The sequence below is a fragment of the Indicator indicator genome, chromosome 8 (genome assembly GCF_027791375.1).
Source record: "Indicator indicator isolate 239-I01 chromosome 8, UM_Iind_1.1, whole genome shotgun sequence".
NCBI lineage: Eukaryota > Metazoa > Chordata > Aves > Piciformes > Indicatoridae > Indicator > Indicator indicator.
Genome location: NC_072017.1, coordinates 14,011,526 through 14,038,264, shown reverse-complemented (window position 1 = coordinate 14,038,264; position 26,739 = coordinate 14,011,526). Strand labels below are relative to the sequence as shown.

The following is a 26,739-nucleotide window of genomic DNA, read 5'->3' as shown; positions in this document are numbered from 1 at the left end:
GTTGAAAGAATGCCTTCTCCCCAAAAGTACTCTTCAGTTACAGTTTAGGGCAATCATGTTTTCCATCCCATGTCTTCAGCTACACGTTCCTGTTCCCCCACCACCGCCGGCACTGGTTCTCACAGTAAAGCAATTCAAAGAACTGAAGTGCTAGAGGTCTAATCCAGAGTAATTTCCTCCTTTTTGCAGAAAAATTCTTAAGTAAATGCCTTTGCTCTTAAATACTTCAGTACTGAATATTATTTTTAATCTTGTAAATCTAAGTAGATTTACAGTATGTATCTTACAAAGACAATGCCGTGTGGTGCATGTGTGCATTTAGCCACGAAAAGTTTGACAGATATGTCTTGTTCAGTTTTAAACGAAGAATATTCATTATACAGCTTCAAAAAGTGCTGTACTAAGTCAGGAAATATTAATAAGGCAGAAGATTCAGCCTTAACTCTTCCTCTTTGTATGTTCATGTTAAAAGAATAAATCTTAAAATGTACAATTAGATTAGTCTCATCATGTACATTCTTAATATATGCAACTACATTATGTCTGATCTTGTGTACACATTCTATGCCAATCTGTCTTCTGTGGCTGCTGGAGTTAAAATGCCGACCTGAAGTCGTTCATAAATTTAGAGCCTGTTTCAGCCTATTCATTTATATTACCTGGGTAGTTGGTGGAAAGAAGTAGTCACTTGAAAAAGGCAGTTCAGTCCCATATATCTTGGGCACTGGTCTTTGATGGAGTGAAATTTCTTCTGAGAGTGGCCCACTGGCTGTTGACCATAGCTTTGTATCAGGTGCCTAGAAGGGGTAGAGTTAGATGAGAAGATCTGGAGAGTTAATGATCTGTTGGTTCAGTTGCAAGGGAGAATATAAAACTCTTTTTGTAGAGGGAAAGGAGAGAGATAACTACTATAAAATATGAATAACATGTGGCTGTAAAAATTAATGAAGTAGGGAGAAGAAGGGTTGAAAAAATAGCTAAGATTACTTTTCATTGATGTTCAGAAATATGTTCAATTTTAAAATGTAATTGAAAAGTTTTATTGATCCAATTATTTCCAAATACTTGTATGCAATTTTTTTTTCTTGAGTTTTAGGATGTTTTTAATTCAAGGTTGAAGATGTAGTAATTATCTACATTAGTATTTACCCATTGTACCTTAATTTCCAGCTTTGCAGTTGATTGCTTAAGTAGCATTTCTTACACATAGTGCTGTGGCAAAGCAAAACTTAAAATTGCACATCTGTCTGGTAACCAAAGGCAAGTAATGGCTTAGACTTCTATAACTGTGGATTACTGGCAAAGAAACAATTTAGTTGTCACTGGATTTCAGTGGAGGTCTCTTTAAATCCTTTCTTTTTCTCCTATAAAGAAACAACACAAATAGAAGATCCCAGGAAACAATGGAGGCAAGAACAAGAGAGAATGTTGAAGGATTATCTTATGGTAGCCCAGGATGCTCTCAGTGCTCAGAAAGAACTGTACCAGGTGAAAGAACAGAGGCTAGCACTTGCACTGGATGAGTATGTACGCTTGAATGATGCCTACAAGGAAAAATCAAGCTCTCGTACAAGCTGTAAGTACAGCAGAGAATACAATATAACTTTTGATCTATGCCTTGTAGGGAATCCTGTTTCTCTTTAGGATGAGTTTTCAGGGTTTACTAGGAACATCTTGTACTCTGGCTTCTTCAGAGATAGGATCTCTACTTTTTTTTTTACATATGTGTATATAAAGGTATCTGCTGATGAGATCTCTTTCCACACTGATACAACCTCTTTGAGCCATGGTTTAGATCAGGTGGCTCTGAAATCTATTTTGTTACGCAATGTATCAGACAAAATTCTGCCAAATCTAGGTTCAACATAAATAGGATCTCTTGCACTCATGGCTGCATGCTGAAATGTCCCTGGTGTGTTGATGGGTGTCTGCCAGAAGGGAATTTGTTGCTGCTTCATAAGAATAGCATACAATTGTTTTGTAGCCTGTCCACTGTGGTTGGAGAAGTATGGATACAATATTGGGCAAGGATTTGGTGTGCAGTAAAGTGACATTGGAGGCCTGTCATTGGCCAGACGTCTCTCTTAGAATTGTGTGATGGACCTCTGAAGCTTCTGACTAAATGTTCTGCTTTCTAGAAATCTCCTTAGGAATTACAGTTTCCAGGAAGAGGTGTTCACAAGATTTCTCCTCCCAAAGATGAGGACAGAAAGTAAGGGATAGAAAGCCAAATAGAATTAGGTGCTACTTTAGGTTCCTGGCATAAGCAAAGGAGAAGAAATAGCAAATAGTGGCAGGGGGGAAAAGGCAAATTTTGATTATTCATTAATTAATACCTTCCTGCAGTGCTGACTAATCTATAAAAGATTTTTTTTCAGAAAGCATTATAAGCCTTTCTGCACTTCAAAGTTTTTGACCAATGTGAATTCATTAAGGAAGAGACTAATTAATGATTTAAAAGTACTTAAATATTTGTCCTTTTTTGTCTTTTTGGGAAAGTGTTCTCAGGCTCCTCATCAAGCACAAAGTATGACCCTGACATTTTGAAGGCTGAAATCTCCACTACAAGATTAAGGGTGAGAGTGCTTAACTCATATTCATTTGTATTCTGTGTTCAAAGTTTATGATTAGAAAAAGCAAAGCTTGAACTAGCAGACACGAATTGAACCCTGGTACTGAAACCTTCTAATAGTCTCATTAAATACTGTTCAGAGTTTTTTAATGAACTTTTCTTTTACTTTCAGATAACACATTTTGGGGAGACAGTTATTCTAATTAGATGTGTACTTAAATGAGTCAAATAACTGTTTTCACCTGTATGCTCTTGTTTTTAAAAGGAAGAGTAAAAATCTTTAGGTGAAAATAGAAAAACAATAGGCCAAAGTGAGTTGCAGCTAAATAATTGTTTTTGCACAATCTTTCTTCTGTGAGAAATGCACTATTAGCTACATGAACTGCCTCGAGTTTCTGTTGGTTTAAAAAAATACTTTTCATTCCATTTTGTCAAATGGAACAGTGCAGATGAAGAAAGCTTGTGTTCACGTTTTGAAATTGATAATGAACACAAGTCAGTTATTTGGTCAGCTATGTTAACTATGGTCACTAGTGAACTCCATATAAAGAATTTTGATTCACAGAGTAGTGAATTTATCATGAATAAGGAGAGAAAATGGTGTGAAAGACATTTAAAATCTATATAGGAAGTTCATGTCTTTGTGATGTATAATGCTCTGTGGCTAGGCTTTCAGTAATTAGCAATGAAGGCAAACCAAAACACGACAAAACAACAAACACCCAAAAAACCAGATCAAATCATGCAGATTAAAGACAGCACCTCACAGCATAGTCCTTCAGTGAGGACTGGAATAGAGACTCTATGGGAGCAGAAGTGATGGCAGTTACTCAGCTCTTCTATTGCCCCCTCCTGGTTTCCTCACAGAACAGCACTCACAGAAGCCTATTAGAGTAACGTCCTCCTTCACCTGGTGTAAGAGTTATGAGTCTAAACAATTAATGTTTAAATGGAACCGTGGAATAGCTCATTACAACTTTAAACCCCAGTATAAATCAGAGATGGAATACACTGTAAACCTGGTATCTGGATGTTGCCCTCCTGACTGCTTGTACACCTGCTCATCCTTACCAATCTCAATTTTTCCCATTACTTGTCACGGATCTCCTCCCAGCAAAAGGTGCAGGAACACTTAATCACCTCTCGGCTGCAGATCTACAATGTGTTAATTGTGGAGAGAGGCACATTCATTAATCACAGTAATTAATTTTCTGGAGGCATTTCCCTCTCTTCATGGCTTCTTGGAGTCAAGAACTGCTAGTTCCCAACACCTGATTTATTGGCATTGCAAAGTCGAAGTTGCATATGTACCTAAAATTAGGTGACCTGAATCTTGTCTGCAGAGTTTAGGAGGGTGCAGTCCAAGAATATATGTATCAGCATAAAATTGGTCATCCAAAGCCACTGGATATGAAAATCATTGAGATAAGGAAAAGTGGAGCCCTGTGATGCTAGGGCTGGAAAGTGGCTTTCATGGAAGATGTCAAGAGAGGTATGATTGTTACAATGGTTTACCCTTATTTGAGTGTTTGAGGATGCTTGCTAATATGCCACCCTTCGGCATTTTGCAGTATATGCATGCATGGACTTGATGGAAGGCAAAGTTAGTCATTAGTAAGCTGCTAGCCAGCTAGGTAGAATTTGCCCATTGTTTAGTGAACTATTAGGTCAGATGTACTCTGTTTCTCACACACTGGCTGAGGCTTACTCGTATCATTAGGTTAATGGTGGTTGAAGGGGGAAACAGCATTTGAGGAAGTTCTGAATTGGTCTTTGGCCTTTTCCTTGTTAGCTGAGCTTAATATATGCATGTTGAGCCTTTTGGGTTCATGAATTGCTGCTGTGCGATAGTTCGTGGAGAAAATATGACAGAAATCAGACATTGTTAAATAAGCAGAAGAACCTTTCTCATAAGGTTGAACTTGAAGGACCTGATTCTGCAGTGGGACTGTTTGGGGCATTAATTAGTAATCAGTACCACAAGGCACATACAATCACAGAATAGTTTGTGCATATGCAGCACGTAAAGAATAGACCTTCATAAAACGGCAAGAGGAAGGCAGTTTGTCATCGTGGTTCCATTAGCACTTGAATGCTGGGAATAGAAGGGGGTTAGCACAGGAGCCTGCAAAAGGAAGCAAAAGGCCTGGTCAGGTGACTTAAGATGATGTGCAGAAGCAATAGGAAGGAGGTGAAGGATAAAGCAAGAGAAGAGTTTTGAACAAGTGGGAATTATAGGAAAGTTTTGAAGGAGAAGATAAGGAGCACAAGAATAGTTTAATGCAAGTATGATGCAGTAAACACAGATTCTGTATTATGATGTAGGTCACATCCTTCTAGGATAATGTGCCTAGCTCACATTTCCTGATAATGAAATGATGATGAATTACAGCAGAGGACACTGAAGATGTTCTTGAAGAAAAATGTAAGGGTTTCTGAGAGATCCAATCTTCTAAGTTGAAATCAAACGTGCCTTCTGCTATTACTATAAATTGACATTTTTGTGACTTTAAAAAAGAAAAAAAGTGTAGCCATTCTGTGTTTCTCAGAAGTTGGGACTTCTTTCCTATTTTACACATTGCAATATCTGTTCATTTTCTATAACCTTTATCAGAACACTTGAAAGATTGTTCTTGGAGTTTTCATGCTAATCAGGAAAGAAATAGTTAAGGAGTCCTAAGTATATGCTTTGCAGATGTTGTCTATTTGTCATGCTAGCTATTCGCTATGAAACAGTTTTCTTTCAGGTAAAGCAACTAGTGATAATAGTTTCTGAAAGCCTGAACCTAACCCCTCATCTAGGGAACTGATTTTGCTTTGGAGAAAACGGAGATCGAAAGCATTTTAGTCACAGAAAATTCATTAGCCAGAAGCTGCAAACTTGAGTGCTTAAGTATCATTCACAAACCCATAAGAAGACCTTCCAAGTCACTGGTTACTTTAGATGTACAAAACTTTTCAAGTCTCTCAGAAAGGTACAGCAGCTGCTAATGCTCAGTACCTGGCATGTTGCAAATCTTGCTCGCTCTTCTCCTTTGAAAAAACCCCAAATTGGAAGAACAGCACCAAATAGAAAATCTATGGGGATTTGAGTAAAGAGAGTCTTGGGGACATATTTTGAAATTAGTTTCAGTTAAAGTGGTCAGAATGCTTCATTGTAATAAAATCCATTTTTCAAAAGAATATCTGAGGACCTATATGAAAACAAACAAGAATTTCACAGTGGTAGGTGAGAGCAGGGGACTTCCACCAGGCTTTTCCTTTTGTCATCTTGCTGATTGGGAAGTCAAAAAGCCTAACAATATTTGGCTAGTATGTAGAGTGCAAATGAGCCAGGTACAGGTGTACAAGTAAAAAAGTTTGAGACTGCATTTCGAACAGGCATTTCTGTTTCAGTGTGTATGCTGAGGATTAATTCTGATTTTTGAGTTAATGTACACACCTTTACAAATGGTCCAGAAACTGTTTCAGTATGTTTGGGAAGTATGACATAAAAAATTAAAAGGAGGATTTTGTTTATTCAATCTCAATTTGTAAAGATTTCGTAGTGTATTCACGTTTGATATAGCAGTATTAAGTTAAAAAGCAATTGAGCATGCAAATTTAGGGAAAGTAGAGAATGTGTAGCTGAAAACATTTCTATTAAATAGATATATACATTTGCAATACAAATGCATTTGGTGATTGTTATATTAGCGTTAAATAAATACACATTACGTATTTAGGGACCCAGTGTCTGTAAATCTTTATAATAAAGAACGGAGAGGGGAGGGAAAAGTCCACACACTCTCTTTTACTGTGCAAATTACTTGAGAGCTTCCTGGAATGAAAAAGTGAAAGCATAATAAGCCTAAAAATAAACAGACATGTCCCTCTAGGACAATCGGAATGCATGCTTAACAAGTGAGAAGTAAATTACTTGTTAAAGTTCTCTCAGGTTTAATAACACAGTGTGGTATCGATACAAATAAGGAATGTGATTTAATCTGCTTGTGTCTCTTTTATACTAAAGCATGTTGCCCGTAGACATCAGGAAGAGAACCGATCCTTTTGTTTCTAATATGTGTCAGTAGAGCAATTTACTCTCCCTTTTTTCTCATCTGATGTAGAGAATACATTAATTGTTCAAAGGCATGCCTTACGCCATTTAACAAGAGGAATTCTATAACTCTTGCTTTGATTTAACACAAGGTTAAGAAGCTGAAGAGGGAACTCTCTCAGATGAAGCAAGAGCTGCTGTACAAGGAACAGGGCTTTGAAACACTGCAACAGTGAGTAAAAAAAAAAGTTGAAAGTGTTGGATTTTGGGGGTTTTAATTTATCCTTTTTTTGGCACAGAATTGAATCCATGTTACATGAGAGAATTATTGGGCGGGGGGAATTGAATCTAATAACTCTTCATTGTAGTTAGGAAGCAGGAAATCTGTAGAAATAGCAAACCTATTGTGCAGGTGTTAACATGAGAAATCTGTTCCCCCTCATAATTTTTTCCCCATGAGGTAACTTGTGTTGCAAAGAGGCAGAAAGAACGGGGCAATGGTTAAGGGTCCCAAGGAAGAATTTAGCTGCTTTGTGTGACACATTTAAAAAAAAAAAAATTAGATCTCTTTTTTTTTTTTTTCCCCCCCTTCTTCCCCACCTCTGAGCTCAAAGGTGAGAGAGGAGAGTGCTGTTCTCAGAGGTATGAATAGTGCACAACTGTACAGGATTGGAAATGAGTCACAATTTGAGGATTAAAGAGCTTACTTTGTTTGTTCCAGTTGCTGGAATGCCTGGTGTCCAAAGGGGTGATGCTGCACTGGGTGAGCATTCTAGGTATTCAGCCAGTTGGATTATTAGGGAATGACTTTTTTTCAGTCTGAGCACTCCCTGCTGCTCCTGACTTATAAAGTTGGGTCCTAAAATGTTAAACATTAGTGGAACTGTCACCACAGAGAAACTGCTGCAGGGGAAACCTTGCTAACAAGCCTGTTTTCTTGACTAAAGTGAACAGAAATTTATTAATGCTCGTTTTTTTCTGTATAGTGATATGTACCCATACATTAAAGATATATTTACACAGTGAAATCCTGAGCTGTGTGCTCTTAGTACGCTAGTTCCAGTAGCAGAAGCAATATTACATCCTTAATATAATATTGCATGGATTCATTTATCGTTTTTCTCAGGACCTCCTGTCTATGGCAGTGTACTGTCACATAAGTAATAATCTCTGTCCTGGAGAGCTTGCAGAGTACATAGGGAAAATGGATAAAAGCTGGGAGAAGTGATTTTTGCCAAGGATGACAGGTCATCTGTGTTTGAAACTGAGGGATGAGAGTTCAGTTTTGAGTTCTAACCGAAACATCTTGTATGCTATTGCCTGTGAATCTTGATATTCGGTTCTATACAGCAGGATTTTTTTTAAATTGGGAGAAAATTCTGATTCAAGAAGTGGCCAGTCATAATTAGAGACATGTCAAAATGGTCAAAAATCGCTTTTCTAGTATGAAGAGCTTGAAGTCGGTTTGTAACTAAAAACCCTCAGAACCTTAGAATGATGCAGGTCAAGTCTCTAGCCTTCATTTTGATTAAAATAGAAATGAGATTTGTTTATTGTTTACATATGGGATGACTAGAGAGGAGCGAAGGTAGAAAAGGATAGTTGACTGAATTTATTTAACCATAAATCAGATTTCATTTGAAGCAAAGTTTAGAAGAAGAAAGACGAATTGATTCCAGAGCTTAAGATAATAAAAACTCATGCTGCTGTGTTGGAATTAAAGGTTAGCCGGTCATGCTGGGTTTATTTTATTAATTCAACAATGAAGTATTGTTTTAAAGCAGCTTGCTCACAAGCCATTTTGATAGGAATCCAAAGTATGTTTCAGAAACTGTCAACAGCATTCCACAGAAACACAATGGACATTTGTTTTTAAAATTCAGTCAGCCACTTTGCAACAGTATTAATTTAAAACAGGAAGGTGGAATATCTTATATATCAGAGATCCTTCTTGTCCATCCTAATCATGTACAGAATAAAGCAGTTGTGGCTTGAATGTGGCACATCATATTACTGGGCAGCATGTGGTATATTACCCAGCTGTTCATCATGATCCCAGTTGTTGGCATATCCTATATATATTTGACCTTAGCAACCTGGTAAGTTACCAAAAATTGAGTGTTGTGAGACAGCACCTCCCTATGCCAAAGTTTGAGAAACTGTCAAGCTGCAAACAAATTCATTCCTGAATAGGAATCAGAGTGCAGAGTCACGTAGGTAATTTTCTTACACAAACGAAGTTCCAGTTCGCACAAAACGTGAAATGTGGAGAACAGAGAAGAGATATGCTCACAGTTTTTAAAGACTGCTTTAGAACCTTGATATCTTTGTGCACAAAACTGGAAGAAAAAATACAGTTACAGGTGTCTTGTGCAAGTTTTGCTCTTCCTGCAGAGGATGTTCAAGATCACTCTGATCGTTAAAATGTTTGCTCATTCCTCACAAGGTTAATGTCTTCCAGCAAAGATGATGAATGATGTTATAAACAGAAAGCCAATAGGTTTACAAAAGAATGTGTTCTCTACTAAATGCTTGACTTCTGTGAAAATGGCTGTTGGCTTGAGTTTTGTGAAGCGTAACTGCAGTCATTTCTGTAATGCTATGAAACAGTTAAACTAGAGATCATAGCAATGTGTTTACAAACTGTAATTCTTGAAATAAGTGTGAAAATACTAACATGCAATAGCTTTTGGTCTCTATGTTCAGAAGCATTTTGTTATTTTCAAGTTAGTTTTTAAAATTGATGATAATCCAGGAATTTAATAAATTTTCCAGTTTTTCAAAAGATTTTGTGACTAACAGAACCTGATGACTGGCTGAGCAGAACAGCTGTTCCAGATGGTTAATACCTGGGATTAGGGTGAACTAGAGAAGCTGGTTCTGTTTCTTCTCTGCAAGGCTGATTAGTAGCAAGAAGCTTGCCTGTCAGCCTGTGTCACTGTGTGGGCCTGGGTAGAGAAATACTGCTACTAATAATTTCTGCTTCTGTGAGCATCACAAACAGTCGATAGCATGAAAGGTGTACCCAAAAGCTGCTTCTGTACTGCAGAGTTATGCTGGGGATGGTAATTTTGACAGAGTTGTCAGTGATAATACTATATGCCTGGTAGCATGTGTAGGACTCATCAGTGCTGGGTGCTCCTTCTGTCTTTAAAGACTGGATCAACTAAAATTGTTCATGGAGTCTCTGCCTTTGGTAAGAACCTCGTAGTTTAGCTGAAGAGGTTTTAAAAGCAACAGAAAAAAAATGCAATTAAATTTCCTGATGTCAGCAAAAGCCTTTCAGTAGACACTGGGTATGTGTTGGATAGTTTGACATTTTTGCCAAGGATTAACCAGTAAGTATTTTAATAGAGACGTTGATGTCCTTTTTCCTCTTTGCATGTGTGTTACAGGAAATGGTATCTTTTATCTCCTTACCTCCTATTCTCTAATTATGTTTCTGTCCGAAGCAGAACAGCAGAGATTCTAGAATTCTTTACTGTATCTGGTATTAGTATACTCTCTCTCCACAGAATTGACCAAAAAATGTCTGGAGGCCAGAGTGGGTATGAACTGTGTGAAGCCAAAGCCATCCTGAGTGAATTGAAGTCCATCAGAAAGGCGATAAGTTCAGGAGAGAGGGAAAAACAAGATTTAATGAAGGTATTTTTAACAGTTGATGTGAGTTTTGTTTTAACATGACTGACTTTTCCTGATGATAAATACTTTGCATTTTATATTTTTAAGGGATTTTCAAAATTCTTTGAGCCAAAATAGTATTAAAATACACTTTCAGATGCAGAAACTGAAGCCTGTAACATTCCTAGTTCAGAAGGCCCTCTGTGTCATTCAGGGAATACAGATACTTGAACTTGTATCTAAGATGTATCTGACATCTTGCATATGTTACTTACAAGCTACAATTTAAAATGCTAAATGAATGGAATTGAGAGATGTTTTTGAGATGCATGGCCATTTTGGACATCAAAGTTTTCTAAATTGCTCCATTGGTCACCTACCAACTACTTGATTGAAAGGATAGCTTTCTTAATATTACAGAAACCCAGAATTTTTATATTGGAGTCTTTTATGTGAAGATGTTTTGGAGGTGAATGAAAAGGTAGAATGAAAAAGAGCTTTAACACTACTTTCTCCTGTGCTTCCTGGACAGAGTCTTGCGAAGCTGAGAGAGAAATTCAGCCTTGACCAGACCATTGGGACATCCAAACCAGACCTGAATACCAGCTCTGTAAATTCCCAGCTGTGTTTTTCTAGACAGACTCTGGATACAGGGTCTCAGACTGACATTTCTGGTGAGGTGAGCTTTTTTCCATTTTGTCAACTGTAAGGAGAAATTGAATCAGAATGCTGCTGTTAACAAAATTGGAGCCAAATGGTCATGTACTGATAGGTGTATTGAGATGATGACTTAGAGTCAGTTAACATGTTTTACCCATAAATTTTAAATCAAGGTTCAGATGAGCTTTATACATGTGGCATGAAGCATTTATGACTATCTGATTTAATCAAATAATTCAAGTACAGTGAATATCAGCATAAGTAAATAGTATTTTTTAGATCCATCTGTAGGATCTATTTCACATTACAGACTTAAGTATGAAGGTGGTTTTAATTTTCAGAATCGATCTCCGAATTTAAATGTGCAATTTCATTTCACACAGCTGAAAAACCGTTAATGGAACTACTTGTTCAGTGATTTATTAAAACATCTCTTTCACTGATGGTATATTTTACATACACACAAAGCTATGATTCATTTTGGTACCTTCTTTGAAGTTTTGTGAGCTAAGACTGTAAGTAAGACACTGTATGAGGTTTTCCAAACAGAGCTACGCCTGTCTATGTTTTGTAGCAAGTCTTACTTTGAAATGGATTTACTTAGTTCTAAACTCTGAGTTCAGTGGAATTCAAAGCAAGAGATCAAAATTTTGGGTGTAGTTACTGCAAAACATCTTTGAAAATGCTCTTACTTTCCTGTGATGAACTAAGGTATAACAGTAATTAAAACCAGCTAACTGCATCAGAAGAAAACATCACTCCATTGTACAGCCAAGTAGATTCCTAACTATGCATTTAACAGCAAGTCCGTGGCTGCAGGTGGGTGTGGTTTTATTTTTTTAAAAGTTGGGACTTTTCTAGCCCTTGCATAGGTTTTGTTGAGTCGTTTTACAACTTTACACAGTGATAAGGCTAATTTTTTGGTTTGTTTTTTTTTTGTAAACAGGTTGGAGCAAGAAGTAGATCAAATTTAGTGGAGAAGGTCAGACTAAGTCTTCAATATGAAGAGGCAAAAAGAAGGTAATAGGGTTAGTCGCTTTAAGTTCTAGCTTTCAGTTGGGAAGATGTCTGAGCTCTGCAGCACTAACCTTGTACTCGCAGTGACATCTAGCGGACGGCTCTCTGGAGGCACTGGGAGCGTTACTGCGGTGTTTGTTTTCCTTCGGAATGCAAGCAGACGTACAGGAGCAGTTGGTGCTTTTGAACAGTAGGCTTTACATTTAATCCTGAGGTGAACGAGTTAAGAACGACAATGCAGACAGTGACAAAGTAATGGACAAAGTTCCAGGATTAAGGGAATAGAGTGAGCTGACTTTCCTCTGAAAGGAGTCACCAGGTTATTTATTGTCCTTTATATCCTTCTTTGGGATCATCATTTCAGTTTACTATGTAACTGAAGGCTCTTCAATTTTAGACTTGCTTCAGACTTCCAGTGCAGATTTAGTAGGCTTCATTATTTCTTCTTTTTTTTTCCCTTGGGACTTTGGATAATTTAAACACTTGTTATCACTATGGGGTTTTTTTAATGAGTTTAACCTGAGGAGAAAAAAACATCAGGAACTGCTCCACTGATGAATGTGGAATGCCTTTCAAATTAAGTTCTGCAGTGGTTGCTCAAGAAAGCAGTGCCATTTTGATGAATTGCCACAGCACTGAAGAATGACCATTGGAAAGCAGAACATTCAGGGTTAGAATCATGTTTTTCTATTGCACTAGAACTGGTGCACAATACTAGAAGAAGGTTTACTTTTTTTTTTAATATAAAGAAGGGTACAGCGTGATGTGGGTTATCCCTTTATTTATAATTCATAAATTGTGTTGTATTATTGTCTAATGCGTTTCATAAAACTAGGTGTGAGCTATTCCAAAACCTTAATAGTTTTTGCTATGGAAGTCCTTTGCACTTTAAGGGGAATGGAAGTCTGAAAAGTTATCCTACACTCAAAGTTCCTTTTTTCACTATAAAGTACTAACCGAGGCAATAAAATTAAAAAATACCACTTTCCCCCAAATTACAGTTGTCCCTAAAATGCCATCTAATATAAGTATTATTTCAATAGTAATACTATGGCATAATCAGTTAGTAAACTAGGAGCTTATAAGTGCCAAGTAAAGGCACATGGTTTAAAGGCAGAAGGCTGAACAATCAATATCTTTCAAACGTACACCTTCCTCATACAGGATAGCAGCTACCATTCTTGGTGGTAACAAGTGTAATCCTTATAGCCTCATTAGGGATCACTGAGCATTGTTATATAATCGATGCATTCATCAAAGAGTGCTAAGGGTATCGTGTTCCTTCTGTATTGAACAGGTATGATTTTGGCTCAGAATCAGCATGTACACAATATTAATTGTCAGATGGTGTTTCAGATGCAGATAGATGGCATTTTTTCTCAAGCATAATTGATACAATACCAGATCATCCTCTGTTTTCATTATGTCTTGATATCAGGAAGTCCTAGCTTTGTGTTTTGCCTTCCCTTTGTAGGAACAAAAAAAAAATCCTGAACAAAAGGATTCCCCTTAAAAAAGGAAAAGGGGTGGGGGGTAGTGGGGAGAGAAAACCCAACAGTACAGTGTTCAGAGTATGGAGTATTGCAGCACAAGATCTTAGTTTCTCACAAATCAGTCAGCCAAGAACGTGGGTTGAAATTCCAGTAGATCATTCACTTTCCTTAGCATAACTAAGTATTTGTTCTATATAATGTTAATGTCTTTCAAGGTTAAATTATCTTCTTTTACATGGTATCATATTCCATTTTGCCTGAAGAGTGTCCAGTAATGAATATTCTTTCCAGCTTTAAATAAGACAATCACATGCCTTGAAGAGACCATTAAAGTCTTTAAAGTGTTTGCACATACTGGTTTTATCAGTGACTGCAGGGTGAACTTAATAAAGTGTACATGTCTTGCAATAATGAAGATAAATACCAGCTTGAACATAAAATTCAGTACCCAATTACATTCCTGATAATTATGGCCATTGTAATCATCACTATAATAAGTATTGACCATCTTTTCTGAAATATTAAATGTGCAAATTCTTGGTTATTTTGTGCTAAAATAATGAAGAGAAAGAGATGGTCTTGTAAGTGAACTTTTGCTACTTATAAATTATCAGATAATTTTGTATGGTGCGTAATTTACGTTGCTTAGCCAGCAGATTACCACAAAGAGTTGGAATGCTGACATTAACTATGTTAAATTCAGTTGCAATTATTATTCAAAATGATATAATGTAGCATGCTCACCATCCTAACCTGATCTGGTGAAGATATGGCTAATATTCCTTGTTAGCCTGTTGAGCAAAGACTTCTTCAAGAGTGAGACATGAGACCAGTTCAGTTTTCATATCCATGTAGTCCTTCACCCATCTGATGAGGCAGCTGGAAAGGATGTCAGTTAAGGAAGCAGAGTCATCTATAGCAGGGAGACCAAAAGATCTGCTTGGAGGCCACCATCCCATCCCATAGACCATCAAATAGCTGTCAGTAGGAGCTGCTTTCAGAACAAGGTTATAGAACCAGTGACCCGGAGATGACAGTCTTAGCATTTCATTATCTCTCTGAAATTAGTTGTTTGTTTTCCCTGTGAGTACTCCTCCCCTAAAGGACTGTTGAATATAAATAACATACACTGAAATGCTTCATTTCATTTTGTCCCCCTGGTTGGTTATGGCAGCACTGCTGATAGTGTTTGTTTATTTTATGTTGTTTTTCTGTGAAAATACCAAGTCAAACTTGCTTTTGCAGGGAGTTGGTGGCAGTATCGGTTCTTTTCTTTTCTTTTTTTTGAAGCTGTTGTTTTTTCATTGAGGTACATCTGAGAAGAAAATGTGTCACATGTGGAAGAAGAAAGGAGGTGTTTCCTCTTAAGTTTCTAGTATATGCAATGGGATAGTTAGTCAACATTTTCTGTTCTTATCTTTGACCATAAATAAATGCCTTAATGTGCTGTAAAATTAATCCTGAAGATGCAAAATGAGCATGATATTATTAGTTTTGTTAATCACAGAAAAGAAACTGGAAAGAAGAAAAACATTTTCCCAGGAATCTGTCAGAACTACAGAAAGATTGTACACACCAAGTTATCTGTGTATTAATGAAGTATGGCATGGGTCATCACCTTGGGGATGGCCTGGTAGCATTGGAGTTGCACAAACTTCTATCAGTTATTGAGCTGACTTAGATTTCATGACAGTCATGAATAAATAAAAAGCAGCAGCTCAGTTCCTCTTGCCCTAGATTGTATAGGAGCATCTTTCTATTTTGTCATCTCCTTTCTCTGCCTTTTTCCCAGCCTACAAGAAAAAGGTGCAGAAGGCTGGGTGCTGTTCCATAGTTCAGAACTTCCATATCTTTAGCTATGCAACTGGTTCAGATGTAGATAAGGCTGCAAATTACCATATTATTAGATATGTAGCACTCCTAGTAGGAATTTTTAGGCTTTCCTGGTGGACAAGGAATCTTTACTGCAAGACCTGCACTTCTTAAGCTATGCTGCTAAGACCATAGATGGGGTGATTATGGACACTGTATGCTGGAAATAACCTGTCATGATCAGGACAGAGCTATAGTACAATAATAAAGCAGGGAAGTTTCTTTAGGTAGCTGAAGGACAGAAGGACAAAGGTTTTGCCTTTTAAGAACTGCATGCATGCACCCTGCTGAAGTGTGCACCTTGGTATGGTTTGTGTTCTTTCACATGGTACTTGCTGTTTCTGAGGAGCAGTTACCCGCCAACAGCTTAGGAGAAACCCATTGTACTCCTCAATGAGTAAAGCATAGTGCCACTATGTTACCAGACTGCTTTCAATTAAGCTTTTATTAATGTAAATTCTATTTCAGCTTGGCATTGGAACAGGGGTAGCTACTTTTTAATGCATGTCCATATTGCTGTTACCCTGGATAGGTGGCTTGTTTTTCTGCTGTAGCCTGCATTCTTGTGAAGCAAAACTAATTGAAAGTATGGCTTTGAATAGAAAATGTTGTTATATCCTAATACCTTTCAAAATACCATATCACTTCTCTCTTTCCTGGGATTTGTGTGCTGTATTGGGCTGAGACAAGTCTGCTGTGTTTTATTTTAGCATGGCTAACTTGAAGATTGAACTTTCTAAGCTAGATAGTGAAGCCTGGCCTGGGGCCCTGGATGTGGAAAAGGAAAAACTAATGTTAATCAATGAAAAAGAAGAGCTTTTAAAGGAACTGCAGTTTATTACACCACGCAAACGTACTCAAGATGAGCTAGAGCAGCTAGAAGCAGAAAGGAAGAGGCTTGAAGAAGAGCTACTCTCTGTAAAAAACACACCCAGTCAAGCACTTGCTGAAAGGTAAGGGGTTGTCTTTTGCTAACATTATACGCTGCTTTCTGCAATCTAACCTTTGTACTCATTACAGACCCTGAACTATGCTTTGATGGGCTGTTTTCCTTCAGTAACTGCTCTATGTAGATCTTAATTAAATTTGTTACTAGCCCACTGGGCAGAAACACAAAGAAGTCTTCTGTACTGTGAGAGAATGTGAACATCCTGTATGTGCTCTGCAGTATCAGTTGCTCTGCATTTGTTACCAGTATGAAAATGCCTGTGACAGATGTTAAATAACTGAGAAATGTCAACATACCAGCAAGAGGGCAATACATCATTCACTCATTTCTGATAATAGCTGTAAACTATTTGAACTCAGGTTACAAAGATTATCTTGATTGTTGCAGCATCTGAAGCCTTTCATTGTGAGCTTTATTACATATAAAAATGCAACCAAGAGGGGAACAGAAAAAGTTTGAGAAAATCAAAGGTGACTGTCACAAATGGGCTTTTAATCAACTATAAGTAGAAATAAATTTATAGGCACCTCCAGCACATAAATAAAAAGCAGTAAACACAAAATGTCATTGTGTGTATTGATACAGTATGCCTTATTGGAGTAATACAATCAGCACTGTAAGTCTTCCCTGCTTCCTTCTGCTGGGAAACACCTACTCTTGCTCCATTTTACTGAGTGGTGAAATTCCTGCTGCTGGCATTATAAGCTAGGTCCTAAACTATAGCTGAGTAGTGAGCAAACTTTTTGTTTACAATGCATGTTTGCCTTAGGCATGATTTTAAAACATATTTGTGTACTTCATAATAGTTTAAACCGCATTATACTAATAATTCTCACATGGTTTAGAAGGAGCATTATGTCCTACTGGAACTATGTTTTTATGTTAGTGGTATGTAAAATACCATGGATCTGTTGGCTTTTTTTTTTCTTGTTTTACTTCATTAATAGAGAGAGAGTACGAGGTCAATTATCAAATCACGTTCACAAATAAGTAATTTTAACCAAAGATTTTGGTAAGATGCTGTTATAAGTAATAGCTAAACCATGACTCATACCGTAAATAGCTAGTCTTAGTCTTGTGTTTTGCATTTGCTTGGTGAGTGCTAAAGAAAATTCTGCACCTGCTTGTCAGATACGTGTCAGATGCCAAACTTGGAGTACCAAGGGCAGGTAAAATTGTCTCAATGAAATGGCAGACTTTTTTCAGTGTGCAATGGGTTACTAGAGTTGCTAGAATCTTAGAGCTCATTTTTTTTCCTTTTTCTCCTTTTGACTTTTATTCCTAAAACTGGAATCTTTTTCTGAATTTACTGCAAGATTTAATGTCGTACAGTGCAGGTTGAGGTAGTATTAGTTTGCTTTTCGCAAACCAGTAAATCTCCAGTTAATTTCTACCAGCAACTCTTTATGATATTAAAACTTAATGACTTCAGAGCACATCAGTTCTTTCACACCAGGCTATCTTGAGGATTCATTCTGGTGTGTCTGCTTCATTTTGTGGAAGGATTCACACAGTGAAACTTTTCCTGACATGTTAATTTGTGAAAAGGATACATTTAATTGTATCAGATCAACCATCCGCATTTTTTTTTTTTGGAGCTGAAGATTTTTTCTCTCTGGTATCAGTGAAGGAGCCACACCATCTTCAAAGTGCTGCACTGTTGCTGAATTACTGAAAACCGAAGGCATTCATGAAATTCCATGAAAGAAAATAGTGTTTTCACAGGTACTGATAATGAAGCAACAGTGTAAAAAGCTAGGGATGGTGTCAGAACTTTGTGACAGAGATTTTTTTTGTTGTTGTTTGGTTTTGTTTGTTTCTTTTTTTGTGTTTTTTTAGCTTTTTTTCTAAAGGAGGAAGAAACAGAAGACTTGCTCTGACTTGAAAACATTATAGCATAGCCCAAGGTTATTTTGGAGTAGGATCCTGAAATTGCCACTAGTAGATGTACTCAAAATCAATTTACAGAAGGAGGGTATAAATCATAACATATCAACTTCAAAAAGCAGAGACAGGACATGCTCTGTTCTAAGAAGCCTTCCAGCAACAATATAGAAATCACTGCATTGTGAAACCGTTGAGAACTATTTGCTACTGTGTTCATGTCAGGGAGATTCCACTATGGCTATAGTCCTTGGCAAAATCTTCTAAATAATCACAGGCATTTAACCAAGGCAGGGTTTAACTACTTGATTGTGCTGTTGCCTGCAAAATGCCCCTGCTCTTGTTCCTGTTGTAAACAAGTATGTCCACCTAAGTTTGCATTCAAAGGTAAGGTGCATACATGCTAACTTTTTAATGTGCATTTTTAGGATTCTGTAGCCCTCTCAATGTTACAATTTAAGATCAAAACTGGAGAAAGATTTCTTAATAACATTCAAGTCACTGCTGCGATTAGTAATAGGTTACTTTAGACAGAAGGGGTGCAGAAATGAGAGATTGAGAGGCCCATGCCAAAACCACACAAACAAACAAGAAAACCTTTTAGTTTAGTAGCACAAACCCAGTGGAACCAACTATAGGTATCTATTTTGAAGGCTCCAGTCAGAGGTGTTCTTAAACTTTTAATTATTGTTGTAGGCTTTTCCCTTTAGTGGTTGCATACATGCAGCAATTCTTGTGCCTGTTCCTTGAAGATAAAATGATAGGTCACTATTGAAAAGCCACAGAAGAGCTAGTGAAGAGCACTCTTGCTTGGGAAAAGCAGGACAGATTAAGCTTTAAAAGACAGAAGGCATTGATAATAGTGAAATGATAGGAAGGAGATAGGCAAGCATTATTTGTGGTTTGGAAACCAGAGTGTACCTTTTGGTGAGCAAAGAATGGAATACTGTGTGTGCTTTTAACAGTCTTAGCAGGTATTGGCAGATGAAGACGTTACTGTGGTGTAAGAGCTCATGCAGCGTAGGCACTGGAGTGGAAGTTCACACCCTGGCTGACCTCAGGGTAACTTATTCACCTTTGCATAACCCAGTTTTGCTCCCTGAATAAGCATGGGTGTAAGCAAGTGATTTTCATGCTTTGCTGAATTGAGGACTTAATGTCTTTTTGCTAGTATCAGACATTGAAAGAGGGTGAATTCTGGGAACTCCTGAGTATTTCATTCAGTTTGCATAAGAAAGCAATGGTTGATTTCAGGGTTTTGTTGTTTGAAGTGTTCGCTGCATTTGAATTTTAATTTATGCAACCTTGAGATGCCAGAAAGGCCAAAGGAATAGTTTCTGAAAAGAAGCTTTTTTTTTTTTTAATTTTGTTTTTTGTTGTTGTTAAGGAGGGGATGTATTTTCTTGTGTCTCAGATTAGTAACTTGAGAATTTGTGACTAATCCACAAGGACAGGAGGATTTTAGCTGAATCCACTGAGGGAAAGCAATTTTTTTTGTGTTGTAAATAGAGTAATAAAAGGGAATTATCAAAGGTGAAAAAAATCGTTGTTAACATAGTGACTCTTTTTTTGCTAAGAGCCAGCCAAAAGGAATGGGAGAGGTCCACTATTTTGTAGGTTTAGAACTATGATGGATAATGGTGCAGGAGGCAGTAATCAATCCTGCTTTTTTCCTAAAAGTGGACCCTGATAATGAGCATTACGATGCTGTGCAGATCTGAGGTCATGACAAAAGTGTTGGGATGTAGACACCTTTACCAAGGACTACTAAATATGGTCCCTTATCTCAGAACCTTATGTGTGAATGCTGCTTCAGTTTAGTGTGCTTTGTTCACTATATGAAGACTCTGAAATGAAAGGAAGAGCTTTAATTTTAGGCTTCCTGTGGTACTACCTCAAGTTCTTGCATTATCAGAACTAGTACCAACATTAGTGTTCTTTTGTGTTTGGTTGTTGATTTTGTTTTGTTTGGTTTTGGTTTATTTTTCCCTTGAAGTTATATTAAGTGAGTAACCAGTCTACAGCATGGCTTTTGAAAACTCTTATTAGGGCAGATCTTATTTTCCTGAAGTTTCAGCTATTTTCCCAGTGCTCATCTGTTGCTCTTTCACTGGGTGCACGTTCCCCTTGGTACAGTGTGAACAGACCAACACTCTGTGTGTTCATGCTCTCAGCAGGCCTATTACAGTGCTTAGTATTCTGCAGGTGAAGTCACTCTGCTTAGTGCTTAGGGTTTTAGACTGAGAGCTAACACAGTCTCTTGGATTGGGGTAGTTGGCAACCAGATGAAAACATGAGGGATCTTCACTTTGTTTCTGTTTCATCTACAGAGTATTTTAGCCTCCAAATTATTTTGTCATGCTTTCCTGTACTTGTATGTACCTCTCTTTCCAGATTGAAATTGGAGGAGAGAAGAAAGGAGTTGGTACAAAAACTTGAAGAAACTACAAAGTTAACTACTTATTTGCATTCACAGCTTAGGAGGTAAGACTGTATTGCATAATGTGAAATCTGTTTTCAGCAATAATCCAGTGGACCTGGATGTCTCAACCAGTTGATTCTGGTTTTATTCTTCAACACTGACTTAGCTTTACTTTGTGTAGATAGAAATGTATCCTCTTCAGGATTTTTTCTTTTTTTTTTTTTTTTTTTTGTCTGGTAGCTGTTCATTCAAAACCTGACTCTGGATTTATGGAATTCATAATAATAACAAAAAAAGTAATTGGCTACAGCAGCTGTGAACTCAAACTCTTTGCTTTGTTGGGAATTCTAGTATTTAATGATATGTGTAACTGGTCCTAGGGAAGAGTTTCTCTTGTTTCTGAACTGTTAACCTTGGGCTACCAAACCATGTGTCCATTATAGTTAGAAAATACTGAATTTTCTTTAAAATTCCAGTGCAATACACTAGTTGCACACTGCAGTGAAGTTTACCTGTTTTCTTGGACATCACAGTGGGGCTTTAAGACAAATAATGTTTTGTAAGCATCTATAAAGGTTCTCTCACAATAAGCCATACCATCATATACCTGAAATCTAGGCTTAGCTATTTGAAACATCTCAGCCACGTCCCATGAATTGCATCTTGACTGATGATTAGTCAGAGAAAGAGTCTTTTAAATCATTCTTTAAAGTATTTTGTGCTCACGTTTGTTTAGACTTCTGGGATTCTCTCTGTTCTGCTAAGAGCAGTTTTCTAGCCCAGCAGCAAAATTTTCCAAGTTGATAGCTCTGTCATTGTTCAGTAAACATGTTGTAAGTGTTTACAAGGAGCTGCCTCAAATTGCTTTTTTCTGATTTTCCTTTTTTCCTCCAGTGTAGTCCTTCTGAGCGAAGGCAGCGACAGTCAGGTTGTCTGGCCTGGCAGTGCTCCTTATCTTCTATTAGCAGGCGAAGATTGTATGTTACGGCCTTTGTCATGCTTATGTAGTTGGATTTGCTATGCATGTCGTGTGTGTTGTCTTACAGATGTGAGGCAGTTCTGCTGTAAGTTTTCTGATTCTAGCTGCCGCCTTTCCCAGGCCTGCAGAGGGCAGGCAGCATAAATTGTTGTAGTGGCAGCACTCCTCTGCTGCCGTAACCTCCTTGGTGGGGATCCCTTTCCTGTCAGACTGCCCACAAAAGTGCCCACATCAGTGTGGAGCATATCTTTAAAGGGAATACAGCAGCTGAGAGGGTCTTGCAGCTGCTAGATCAGTTTTTCAAATGTGAAACCTTCTCCAGAGGGGCTCTGGCAGCAGGCAGTAAGCTGGGTAAGTTGCCCTGATAGTGTGCAAATTGTGCACACCCATCTCAGCCAAGTATGGATGCTTAAAAAGCATAATAATGCCCCAAGCAGCATACATTTCTAGATTGTTGTAGTGCAGCTCCAGTCAATCTTGCCTCTGCTTCTACCATTTTGTGCTGTTTTATTTTATTAACACCAGTTTGTGTGTCTGTGCTTTCTTTGCAGTCTCTCAGCTAGTACCTTATCTGTGTCTTCAGGGAGCAGTTTGGGATCTCTAGCATCCAGCCGGGGGTCTCTGAACACGTCAAGCAGAGGGTCACTAAATTCGCTCAGCTCTATGGATCTCTACTATAATCAAGGCGATCAAGTAACAGATTTGGACTATCAGTACAAGCTGGACTTCATATTGCAAGAAAAAAGTGGTTACATTCCTTCAGGACCAATCACTACTATTCATGAAAATGAAGTGGTTGGCTCCCAGGGGAGACTGGGTTACAGTGACTCTCCTTCAGCTGCAGACCATCCCAAATTGTCTGAACCTCCCAAATCTGTGACTTCACTGTCATCCAGATCCTCACTGTCCTCCTTGTCCCCTCCAGGCTCTCCTTTGGTTTTAGAAGCTGCCTTTTCTGTGTCAGCTCAAAATTCCCCTTTGCATCACCTCACTACAGACTTTGAAGACTGTGACCTTTCAGGGGATTTTGCAGCCATTAGTCTCTGTGAGAACCAAATATTATTGGACTCTGAAGCCAGAGCAGGATCTCAGATTCCTACAGACACTAAAGATCTTAATGAAGGCATTAGGCAGCCCCTGCCTTCTCTGCATGAAGGAAGTTCAGGTATTAAAGAATCTAATGTCAAATGTTATATGTAACATGAAAATTTTGAACTAACAGCTGGTTCTTGAATGGGGACATACCTGGAGAATATCTTGATCAGCACACATTTGTATGGGCAGTCACTAATTTCAAGGGACCTTACATAACTTCTAGTATTGGTTGCAGAGAGATGTGATCCCCCTGATTCCACCTACTTATTTCAATAGCTATCTCAGAAGGAAAGTTCATGTATTGCAGGCTGTCATGAAGAAAAACAAAAAATAGAAAAATCTGAAGCTGGATCTTGGAAGATATGGAGGATGCATTGTGTTCCTAGGTATTATCAGGATGTATGGGTATAGAGTAAAAATACCCTCTGCTGGGTTTTGGTAACTTGATACTTTTTCTCACTGAAGAGAAAGTTACAGACTGAGTAGAAGATTTCTGGACTTGAAGTTAGAATTGTAAAGAGTGTGTGCATATAGAATTATGTGAACCTGCTGTCACTGAAAGATCTGCAGCTCAATTTTTCTAATGTGATTTGAGAAAGACAAGTGACCACATGCCATGTAAGTTAGTGAGACTCTGCACATTTTTAACATTGATTTCATAGCTTGTAGCTTTTTATCACTGTTAAAAGAGAGCACCTAAGCTAGTCTGGGCTCCCTGTGCAGTCTGTGGGTAACTTCTGAAAGGATGAGTCATCTCATTCTGAAACAGACTTCCCTTTAGGAGAGATGGGATAAATGATCCTTTGAGTTATCAAGATATCTTTGGTAACTGGTTAACTGTAACTTTGAGATGGATGAATTAGGTGTAGTGAATTTCACTTTTAGACTGCAGAAAAGCCATGCAACATACTTAAGTTATATAGTCAAAGCTTTTGTCAGGACTTCAAAAATCCCTGAATTTAAGATGGTTTAGAATTTGGGAATACATAGGGCTGTGAAGAATCAGAATTATTTTTTATTATTTACTACTTGTTCGTTATTTCCAAAGGCATCATATGGTTGTCTAACCTTCTTGAGCTTTTTTTGAGGACTTGTTATCCTGGGTAGTGTTGGGGTGTCTTTCAAGTCTATAGGTAGTTGTGAGTTTAAAATAGAAATTCCTATTGTGATTCTTCATACTGGTGCTTCTTCATGTAGGGTCAAATATGTGATAGAAATTATCTTAGAGTCTGTATTGAGACTGCCAAGCCAAGCTCTCAAATTTTGAAAAGTTGGGTAACAATTGGGTCAGAACCTCTAGTTTCCAAAGTACAATGGGCCTCATGGTGAAGGCTCCAGTACATTAGTGGTGAAACATTGACCTGGGGTTGGTTCAGTACTTCTACTCAGATTTGATTTGTGGAACTAATGCAATGCTAAATGGGAAGGTTTTGAACAAACTCAGACAGAGGCATAATTTCAGCCCACCCACTGAAGTTCTACAAGACTACAAATATGAGTACTACTGAGTCTTAACTTGGAGGTCAGCAAACATACCTGAAGAGAGTAGAGCTAGTATTTTCATGTAATAATCAGCACTGACTCTTTAGATGCAGCACTTGCCTGCTGCTCTGTCTCTGACTTTTCTGTACAGGTGAACCATACAGATATTTGCTCCTCTGCACATGTCCCTGCTGTCAGAAACCAAGTTGGAATATCGTGTACTTCTTCCACAGTCAGTCTCTGTCATTGTCAAAGTCAGTTCAGGCTGCTGTAGAAATTCCTGAGGGTAATCAATAAATCATGTCATCACCTTCACCCCTCACAGGGTTGGGGGAAGGGAAAGAGCACTTCATCATCAAGGAAAAAGCATTCTTATTGCCATAAATAAAAGCACAAATGCAGCAATCAATCATCTAATCTGAAGCCTTACATTTTAAACATCTTAACAAGATGTAAAGTCATGATTCGGATGAGGATGATAACGCATACCAACATCCTCACCCCTTGGCAGATAAAAGTACTGCATAGGCCTCAACTTGCTATGCTGCAGAGCATGGCTTTCTGTGAATGCTGCTGCTTCACTGCATGACGTTAGTATATGAATGTGAGTTGAGATTAAAGCTAAGTAGCAGTTGATAGAAAAGAGACTGTAGCATAAAAACTTTTTGATGATAGTAAACCAGAGGGGATTTTCTAGCAGTTATATCACTGGGGAGAGGGTGTCTGTCTGATTGACTTCTGAGTATTTAATAAACAGTGGGTAAGTACTTTGCGTGTAGCTGAAGTGTTACTACAGTGCAGAAAGTGAACGTGGCAAATACAGGTTTGAAGATTAGGATAATGAGGGTTAATAATGAAGATAATGAAGGATAATAACTAGCTTAACAGACACAGGTGATGACAGGAGCCAGTATCTCTGGAAAGGAATAATAGTTGTACATTTTCAAGTTCATCAGTTTGGTTTATATCCCCAGCCAGAAAATGTGGTAACAGCAGTACAGTCTCAGAATGTTTAATGATGTGGAACAAAGCTACTCTGTGATACTCAGTTAAGGGTCACCGCTTTCAACTTGACAACATTCTAAGCTATGCACTTCTCTCTTTCTGACTATTCATCTCTTGGACTAATTTTAGCTCTTTCTTTTTGTAGGTGTTGACTTACCAAGAAGAACAGCTAGTCACCTGCTGCAGGAGAAAAAAGCTTGTGTATCTGCTGCTGTGTCTGATGAGTCTGTAGCTGGAGACAGTGGCGTATATGAAGCTTCTCTGAAACAGTAGGTTTGAGAATGTTTGAGAAATAATGCAGATCTTTCCCCCACCACCAAAAACTTAAACCTATTTATAAGCAGTGATGCTGGGATTTTATAAGTAGTTCATTGGTCTTGCCTTTTTAATAAAAATTGAGTACTTTCATATTGAAAGGAAGGCACGTTTGCCAAACAATGAAGTTTGATTTATTATCTTTTTTTAAGGTAGTGAATTTGTGCATGTATAACTTGTTTGAGCAGCATTAATGTGCTACTTCGTAATCGTGGAGGTTTTTTCTTGCTAGAATTATTTCTGAAAAGCTGGACTTAAGCTATACAGGTTCTGTCATGTGGCTATATTCACTCAACTTGTTACTACTTGTTTTGTTTAGATGCAATCTTAAGGTTGCATATTATTTTGCTTGAATTTTTTTTTCAAGTGGAGGATATAGAAAAGATAAGAAAATCTATGCTATGTTGGCATAGAAACAATCCAGGTTAGGGTTTAACATTCATGCTTCACTGTGGTGAACATGATACGAGAAATCTATTTGCTATTGTTTTTTTGATGAGACATAACTTTTACAGGATTCTTCATACAAGTTCTTGTAGTATTACCTGTTTTTTTGGTAGTGAGAACAAGGAACTTCAGACTGCATAACAGAAGGCTGTTGTAAACTGTGAGAGAAAATAAAATCTTTATTTTTCACACCTCTGTTTTGGCAAGTTGTTGACATGAAGAATTTTTTTTATCTGTTTGAATATTCAGAAAGATATTTTAGTAAAATGGTTCCAAATATGTAGATTCCTGTTTTCAGATGCCAGCCTAAATGCTTTTCTATTAGGGACAGGTAAAGGTGCCTTACAGTATCATAAATGGCTTTTGCTGGCCTCTGATAAAATTACTTGTCAAGTGTTTCATAAATTAAAAGGTAATAAAATAGATGAGACCAAAGGAAACAGTGTGAATACAAAAGGGATTTCTCCTGAAGAAATCTCCTCTTGCCTATTCAATCTCACTTTAGGTCATGGATCCATATTTCAACCTAAACTCTAAGTCTCATGGTATTAGTTTGCTCCATGTCTTCAGTTAGACCTAATGCAACTTCTTAGGCTGAAACAAATGCTCATCTGTTGAAAACTCAGCCTTCACTTGACTGAGTAGCTGCACCTGTGTATTTTTGGTTCAACAACCATTGTTGTCTTTCCATTTTGTTTCTATTCTGAGCCACTGTAATCAAAACTTACTGTCTGCTCTAGTTGTAAGTCCAGTGGATAGAAATGAACAGATGTTGGACCAAAAGCTGTGGATGTTCTCTGTGGAGCAAGTCCTTAGCTGTCCTCTCTCTAGTGCTGTGAGTTATAGGATAGGTGGAATACAGAACACTTCCTGACACCTTCCTGTCA

General features: G+C 37.8%; 1 protein-coding gene across 1 annotated transcript in view; it reads left to right on the top strand.

Annotated features, from left to right (window-relative positions):
• The window catches only part of WWC2 (WW and C2 domain containing 2), a 93,597-nt gene that overhangs the window by 45,634 nt on the left and 21,224 nt on the right, over nucleotides 1–26,739 (top strand). Inside the window, exons 3-12 of the mRNA XM_054382984.1 lie at nucleotides 1,373–1,576; nucleotides 2,500–2,576; nucleotides 6,764–6,843; nucleotides 10,127–10,256; nucleotides 10,765–10,911; nucleotides 11,839–11,912; nucleotides 15,985–16,227; nucleotides 20,502–20,591; nucleotides 22,060–22,673; nucleotides 25,236–25,359. Of these exons, the coding sequence (XP_054238959.1) occupies nucleotides 1,373–1,576; nucleotides 2,500–2,576; nucleotides 6,764–6,843; nucleotides 10,127–10,256; nucleotides 10,765–10,911; nucleotides 11,839–11,912; nucleotides 15,985–16,227; nucleotides 20,502–20,591; nucleotides 22,060–22,673; nucleotides 25,236–25,359 (1,783 nt within the window). The remainder of the gene's footprint in view (nucleotides 1–1,372; nucleotides 1,577–2,499; nucleotides 2,577–6,763; nucleotides 6,844–10,126; nucleotides 10,257–10,764; nucleotides 10,912–11,838; nucleotides 11,913–15,984; nucleotides 16,228–20,501; nucleotides 20,592–22,059; nucleotides 22,674–25,235; nucleotides 25,360–26,739) is intronic.